At 34.1% G+C, this 8,502-nt stretch overlaps 1 protein-coding gene across 1 annotated transcript; it reads left to right on the plus strand.

The window, feature by feature from the left end:
- Nucleotides 1-3,402, plus strand: LOC140747874 (trypsin epsilon-like). Its single transcript, XM_073080494.1, has 5 exons — nucleotides 1-8; nucleotides 647-855; nucleotides 1,641-1,870; nucleotides 2,291-2,466; nucleotides 3,252-3,402. Exons 1-5 carry the CDS (start codon nucleotides 1-3, stop codon nucleotides 3,400-3,402), a joined length of 774 nt encoding a protein of 257 aa, XP_072936595.1.
- The last annotated feature ends 5,100 nt before the right edge of the window (nucleotides 3,403-8,502 follow it).

An 8,502-nucleotide genomic window follows, 5' to 3' on the forward strand; every position in this document is an offset into this window, starting at 1 on the left:
ATGGCGAAGTATGCATAGAAAGACTGCTAGTCAAATTATATATTATTATCATTAGATTAGGGCACTTAGGTATGTTTATAATTAACAATATACGTTAAAACCGTAGTTATAATTATGAACCTTTACAATTTTCAATTCCATGTTACTTTTAATACTTTAACTCTAATTTATTAAGACCACACCTTTAGCTAAAATTCCTTCGAACCTAGACGCACGGAGTGCATTCAGGCCAAATTCTAAGCGAACGCGTTATTATTTCTTAAAGTTCTTATTTCATTAACTCATAAATGTGTCACAACCAGATTCCCTCAACTGAATATCAATCAATTTCGAATTACATAACGTAAACAGTAATAAAATTCAGGCGCATGAAATTTTTATTGCTCATCGAACAAGCGTAGAGATGCGGTGGTTATTTTCAATTTAATAATGATTATTCGATTCGAAATTCAATTATTTCAATTAGTTATATGTGACGAAATATTTAAAAGGTTTCAAAAATGTTTTTCAAATTAGCGAATTGTGTTTCTTCTATACATAAATTAATGATATTATTTCTAATAAAACGTGTTGATTCAAAAATATTTTTGAAAAGAGTTCATTGTGTTTCCATTTATAAATTAATAATGATATTTCTTATAAACAGTGTTGTTGGTAAACGCAATAAATCGGTAAATTTTGATAATCGTATAGTTGGCGGGGAGCCAGTGCCGGTGGAGATGTTTCCAGCTTCTGTGAAATTTTACAATTTTGGAGCTTTTTGTTCGGGTACCATTATTAATAGTTGGTGCGTACTCACCGCGGCCCACTGCTTTGATAACAATAAAGAGGTTTATGATATGATGATTGAAGTTGGTAAGTTTTTCATTAATATTTTATGAACGTAATCCTTTTTTGGGAATAAGCTGTAATACATAAGGTTGACTGACGTAGCAGTCTATCTGTACCCTTACCATGAGTTTTAACGTTTTGAAAAATATGACTGTTTTGGTTTTTGTTTACGTATTGGCCCATACGATTTCCTAGTTCTGACACAACCCACTAGGGGCGCTGATTGGAAATTGTATGGCAAATACGTAAACAAATACCAAAACACTCATATTTGTCAAAACGTAAAAACTCATGGTAAGGGTACTGATCTGACAGGCAGAGTTCAATTTTCAATAATGCAAATATCAGAATAAATGTAGAGCTCTGTTATAGGTTAAGATGTATATAGTTAGCTTCACAAAATGTTAGGGTGGTATTCCACTCGTAAAATATCTTTGTCCAGTGTACATTTGATCAAATAAATTGGATGTTCATCCAATTTACTAGCAACTCTGATATTTGATCAAAGATTTTTCTAGTTAGAAGAATCGTTTCCATACCAAAAAAAAAATCCTGCTTAAAGAAATTTGATCAAATGTTGGACATTGAAATTGGACAAAGATATTTGACGAGTGGAATACCAGCCTTAGTCTTAAAGACTATTCAATTTTATTTATTTGCACAATATTTTTGAGCACCGCATTGCGACAACATGTATTGTATGATACGTGTGTGTGTATTGTCCTATCTCTGTTTATCACCATAAATTTACTGTGGTGCGTGACGAACAATACAATACAATGGACTTATGACAATTATGTATTGTTTAGGCGCCCGCTACACGCACGACAGCGGCGGCGATGTGTACGAAGTTCTAAAATACGTAATCCACGAAGATTATAACAAGACGATACCGTTCTCGTGTGACATCGCCCTAATATTTCCAACTAGGCTAATGAAGCTTGGGAATAAGTCGAAGAAGGCTTTAATAGTGAATACCAACAAGTGGATGAACGTTACTGAGAAGAATATTATAGTGACTGGGTGGGGTTGGACGAGGGTGAGGTTATAATGCTAAGTTACTAATAATTAGAAAGTTAGAAGTGTTCAGTATTCGTGGAATGTCCCTATGATTACACCTATTTGTGGCTTAGCGGTTACCATTGTATTTTCATTTGAAGGGTGAACTAAGGCAATAGATATAATTTATGGGTAGTAGTAATTGCAACAGGCAAAGCAGCGCGAGGCAATAAGTAAATCTTGACGCACCGAGACATTGAATAATTTGCACACTGAAAATATTTTTAATAATATAGATACTCGTATATGTATAAATGATTATTATGAAACTTTTATCACAGATTCTTTACCACACTTGACGATAAGCTAGAATATCTCGTATAAACTTTAAATTATGGTGTTGTTATAGTTTTAGGTATGATTTTGTTTAATAACAATTTTAAGAAATTTGTCCTTTCAGTACGGCGGCCCCATATCAAAGCCGGGGCTTATGAAGACATACCTGAGGTTCGTGTCGTTAAAAGACTGTGAGGAGATGCATAACATCCGACTCACGCCTGACATGTTCTGTCTCTACGGTGAAGGCACTCGAGACACGTGCAAAGGAGACTCAGGCGGCGGCGTGCTGTGGAATGAGTAAGTTTGTAACATACCTACTCTTTAATATACGAGAAGTTAGTCTAGTGGTTGAAATGCGGTCTCTCATTTGGGGTGTCGACGTTTAGACTAAAGATGTGCCGAGTCGGCCATTTTTGGTATTCGAGTAGTTTAGTGTTCATATAAAAAAGAATCGAGTGAGGACTCGAGTCCAGAGTGTTCAAAATGTACTCGAGTTAGCATGAAGTATTCGAGTACTTTATAACACACAGTCCAATAGCATAAAGAGCAAAAACCACTCACTAAACAAAATTAAACAACTTGTAATTTGCACAGTTCCTGCTTTATTCACTTGTTTGCCTGTATAAGGTACATAAGACTGGCGTCAGTACCGTCAGTACTCGAGTATCACTTATTAGTACTCGAGTATGCGAGTTTATGTAAGTATTCGATTCGACCTGACTCGGCACATCTCTAGTTTAGATCTGGGATCTAAACTCTGATATTAGAATAATATCATAGCGTATTGGAAATTAATTATCATTTACATCAAAGATGGAAGGAAACATCGTGGCCTTTATCTTTGAGAGTTCCGTGAAAAAAGTTCTGAAAAGTGGACTATGGCCTGAATCCGCCTATCACTTCCAGAGGAAACCCATGCCCTGTCTGTTGTCATCAATTTGTTCTTCAATCAAATGAAAAATAACATTAAATTGGCCGCTTTATTAACCACTTATTTAACCACTTTTTTATTTCATTGATATATGGATTATATTGATGGAGATTGTAAATCTTATTTATTTGAGCATTTCTTACAATTGTAGTTTTGTCATCGGCGTGGTATCGCATGGTGACGGCTGTGCCAGAAAGAATAAACCGAGTGTATACGCCAACGTCTGGTACTTTCGACAATGGATAAAGACGCAAATGGAGCACTTCGTCGAAAAAGTTTGTGATATGTTTCCTCCCGATTAAAAGTTGAACGATACAGTGTAGGCGTTACTTTGTAGAGGAATATAATGCTAGTACCTATAAATTTATGTTATTCATATTTCTTGGTGAGCTAAAACAATTTTGTATTATGGTTAGGTATAGGTACATACTAATGTTGTGAGTTGTAAACTGTGAAGTTGGCGATGAGGTTAGTATAGAAGACTAGGATAGTGTATGGTATCATTATATCTTTACAAATAAAAAGCATGTTACTGTTTATAATGTCAAAATAACAGCTTTTTATTTAATGCATAATATGAAAGTACATTATGGTTCTTATAAGAAAAACACAATTATTAAAATAATTGTCTGTCTGTCTGTTTGTTGCGGCTAATTTTAAAAACGGCTCAAAAAATTTTGATTGGACTTTTTTCGACAATTACCTGATTTTATTAGAAGTAAATTAAGCTACTTTTATTTAAAACAAATTAGGGCCCCGCACAAAAAAAATAAAGCCCTGAAATCTACAGATAACTTACATTTTAAAACACTCCGGGGCACAGTAAAATTAATAAAAGTAATTTTTCACACTTATTATTTTTTTAATAACTAATAATATCGTTTGCTTGCATTCACAACCTTTCTTGTGATAGATCCTTATGTATATTCATTCGTTTCCAGTGAACTCGCTGAATCTTTACTATTATAGCAAGTCTTGTTTATAATTTTTAACGTGTTTATTTTTAGCCATCTGAAAAAAAAAATCATTTTTCTAAATTTTACTACAGCGTTTGACTGTTTCTAAATACACCGCTTATACTTATATTCATATAATTAGCTTGAGAATCTCAATCTAAGCAGACAAATATGAGAAAGAACAGAATAAATATTGCGTTAAAGTTCAAAAAATGTTAGCCAAAACCCTAGCATCTAATGATGATTAAAATACAGACCTAATAAATAATAGGAGCTAGTGGAAGCATCTGGTGTAAAAAAACTAGTGCAATGAGACAATGAATCATATTGATTACACATTTGCATCCAGTAGATAGTACTATCTACATATTGATGAATAATTCATTGTAAATCATGTTATCTTCACATTTATTTATGTTTAATGATTAGTAGGCATATGGACTGATAGCATAAGTAGCACCACAGTAGCATTATCTTTATTAATAGAGTTAATTACCGCGGTAACTTTTATTGACATACACTTTAACTATCGCATTTATAGGTTAGTGTAATTGTAGTACTTACCTTATTTATTAGTTCTAAGTATCATCGTACTACTGCAAAGTACTTATAATGAGATACTTGAATTGAGCAATGAATAATAAATTCACAAGTAGGTATTAAAAATCCTTGTGCAAGATGCGAATGAACTCCCTTCCAAGGTATTCTGGGAAAGCTGTGACATTAGTTTTTTCAAATTGTAAGCCCTTAGCCCAGCGGTCGGCAACTTTGGCAACGCGCAGACCCGTAGGCTGCAAGAGAGGGTCGCGAGCCACATGAGGCCCGCGGATCACGGGTTGCCAACCGCTGTTTTGGACAATAAATATTGGTAGGCAAAATAGGGAGAATATGCAGGTGTAAAATGAAGTCGATTTTATATGTGAGGTACAAAACTGGATTGAAAGTCAAGGGTCGTACGAGGAACCTACTCTAAAAATAAAGGAAACACTTCTGTAACCTCTTCAATAAGAGCATAAGAGGCGATTGTTTCTGAACGGCAAAGGGAAAATGTTAGAAGATTGTCTCAGTACGAGTATATCCTATTTTTAAAAAAGGGTGAACAATATTTATCACTTAAGGGTATGAAAAATAGATAGTAGTCGTATCATTTGGACTTAAAATTTAACAACCTTATTTTATCACAGTTTAAAAATATATTTACCTGTAGAAATACGTAACGTTTGTAAATATTGCCACCATGGGGTCCACTTTCCTTGTAGCTCCGTACGATAAAATACCCACCAACATGTTTTCAAAAAGCGCTCCTCCGCCATTGTCATTCAAACTCTCGTCCTGTTAAAAAATAAAGAAAAATAAATTAAGTATATTCAAAAAAATCATCAATTTGTTGGCCGTAGAATTTTTTTTAGGTTTCCGTACCTAAAGGGTAAATCAAGTGAAATCATTTTTTTTAATTCAAAATAGGTTCTTTACAGAGTACTTTTTGAATGTCAATACAACTACCACCACTGCACAAGGTGTCTCGTTATGGAGAAGCAAAAAAAACCCTATTACTAAGACTCCGCTGTCTGTCTGTCACAGGGCTCTTGAAACGTAATAGATAGACACTTGAAATTATTATAAAATTGTAACAGTAAACAAGCATGCAGTTCATCTGATGCTAACTGGTCAAATACTACCTGAAACCATAGATTAGTAAAGATACTTCGCCGCCTTGAAATTGAATGAAGCCACAAACAGCTTATTTTAGTAAGTTATTTTTTTGAATCCTCGACAAATAAAATCATTTTTAGAGAATATTTACGAATAAATAACTAATTTACGTAATAATTACGTAATTTACGTAATAAATAAATTATTATTTCAAATATTGTAGGGACATTATAGCACGGAGACGTGGCAAAACTTTTTTACGCAACTATTTCAATTCTCAAAACTGGGTACATTTTCTTGTTAGGAGTGAGTAATCTTTACTTATCTATGCCTGAAACCGATAACATATGCGTTGCTACTCCTTAGGAGTAGCTGATCTATCCAATTTTTTGTCTACCAAAGTTTGACACAATTCATGTCTGCTTACTAGACATTATTAAATTTTAATTATCAATATGCAAAAATTGGATATTAAACAAGCTAAGAAGGTGCAGGTTGAAGGTAGAATCCTTTGTTGTTCGACTCCGGGGGCATCACCGCCACACCTATTTCTGCCTAATAACAGCAGTTTTGTGCTGCTGTGTTCCGTTTTGAAGAGTGTGGTAAGAGAGACAGACTTTTCCGAGGCACTCCAGTTTAGTCCTCAGGGGTAGCGGCGCCTCTGAGTCCGACCTCAGGTAGGCATATCTTTATCTGGGGTTGATTATAGATGTCCATGGGCGGCAGTAGCCACTTACCATCAGGTGGACTGCATGCTCTGCATGGTCTGCTACTCCTATATTATAAAAAGAAGCTATCTTACGAATGAACATAAGATGCTGGCCTCATAAATATGATCGATTTTCAACATTATATATGTTGAAAATCGATATTAGCCTATTTTAGTTGATTACAGCAGTATCAAACTCCTAACTTATAAAAACAAAACAATCATCAAAATTATTATTTCTGATGGACGTACGTATACCTACCTAATATTCCCCTATATTCGTTTTATAGGTCTTTAAATTCCAGTAGAATTGCGGTGACTTGTTTATGCTTAGTCATTACAATTTTATGAACACTCATAGCACGAGTACAGCTGCGACCTACACTCTGGTATGCATTTAATATCTTTTATAAGAATGTCATAGATTAGTAAAGATACTTCGCCGCCTTGAAATTGAATGAAGCCGCAAATGGCTTATTATAGTAAGTTCTTTTTTTGAATTCTTGACAAATAAAAACATTTTTAGAGAAAATTTACGAACAAATAACTAATACTGCGTAATTTACATGATAATTAAATAATTTATAATAATAATTTCAAATATTTTTGGCACATTTTAGCACGGAGACGTGGCAAAACTTTTTTTCGCAACTATTTAAATTCTCAAAACTGGGTACATTTTCTTGTTACGAGTGAGTAATCTTTACTAATCTATGAAGAAAGTAATAAACGGTTTGCAGGCCACCTGTATGACGTATACAGGGTGAATTTTTCAAATGGGCCTTCAGGGCCAAATCTCTTGCCGGGAATCGTACGAGTTATTTTGAATAAAAAAAGGCACCCTATATTATAAGGCTTATATAACTAAGGCTTAGTGTCGCTTGTAAGGATCAAAGGATCAAAATCTAGAAAGGAATGATAAATGACAAACTAATGGAAAAGGATCATAGAATTGGTTACTAATTACTACATTACTTTCCCTGAGGACTATATTGGCACTTAGTCCTTAGGGAATGTAATCAATCTGTGGCCGACCCCAGATACGGTCATGACCTCCAATCCTATTTGCGGTTGATTAGAAATGTCCGTGAGCAACAAAACCACATAGTAAGCATGCTAGCAAGGTTGCTACTTCGATAATATAATTAAAAAAAAACTTTGTGAACCTAATAAATATAAACGCATGGCTGTGCGTCAACTAAATTCAGGGAATACACGCAATGTTAAGAGTTACGAGCATAACTTACAGAATAACTTGTAAACAAATAGAAAATGAACACTTACATTACGGTATTTAGCACAGAAATTCGAATTGGTAATAAAGGCCCTGTGCGTTTCTTTGCATTCTAAATCGTTTATTACAACTATCTCGGAACGTATTAACGAATTAACTGATTGATTCTGAAATAAAAAAAATATTATGTTTTGAAAAAGAGCGCTCCCCTATTCAGTAAGATTTTACGATATTGTTACATAGTGCTGCCATCTATGTACATGTTGAAATAGCTATGATCGCTTGTTCATATAAAAGTTTACCAATCTCGTAACGCTAATAGTTCTACACTCGTTTAATAGATGGCGTTGTATGCTATGTATTAACGTTAATAAATTAATTTGTAAATAATTCATGAATTAAAAAAGTAATGGTATTGTTATTGACTTATAATTTGGGAGATGACGCATTCCATGCTATTTTCTTTGATTGGCAGATAAATTAGTGCTAAACCAACATGATAAAAATATTTAAATCGTCAATTCATATATTTTTTCTATCACGAATTTGTGAATGGCAATCCTCATGAACATTTGCCACTAACGGTCACCGCGATTGTCTATGACCAGGGTTACATAATCGGACATTTCGCGCATGACTTTTGAGCCGTTATGAATATTCAATCTATCCGAAGTTTTGCATGCAAAAATTTCAACTTTGACAATTCTTGCATACCTAATAAACATTGACAATTTTTTAAAATTCTTAGACAAAAATTGGTTAGGCTGATTATTTGTAACGGGCCTTAGTAATTTTAGACACAAAGATCCTTAGTGCTTTCCTTATGGTTTACCAACATTTCCGCCCCATC

The sequence above is a fragment of the Epargyreus clarus genome, unplaced genomic scaffold, assembly GCF_041222505.1.
Source record: "Epargyreus clarus isolate Ecla_fem2 unplaced genomic scaffold, WU_Ecla_fem_2.2 ptg000015l, whole genome shotgun sequence".
NCBI classification, from domain to species: domain Eukaryota; kingdom Metazoa; phylum Arthropoda; class Insecta; order Lepidoptera; family Hesperiidae; genus Epargyreus; species Epargyreus clarus.

Bases quoted from the DNA above. Each gene is read 5' to 3' on its own strand.
- LOC140747874 (XM_073080494.1), top strand. The intron at 856-1,640 runs GTAAGTTTTTCA...TGTATTGTTTAG, and splicing joins TGATATGATGATTGAAGTTG to GCGCCCGCTACACGCACGAC. The intron at 1,871-2,290 runs GTGAGGTTATAA...TTGTCCTTTCAG, and splicing joins CTGGGTGGGGTTGGACGAGG to TACGGCGGCCCCATATCAAA.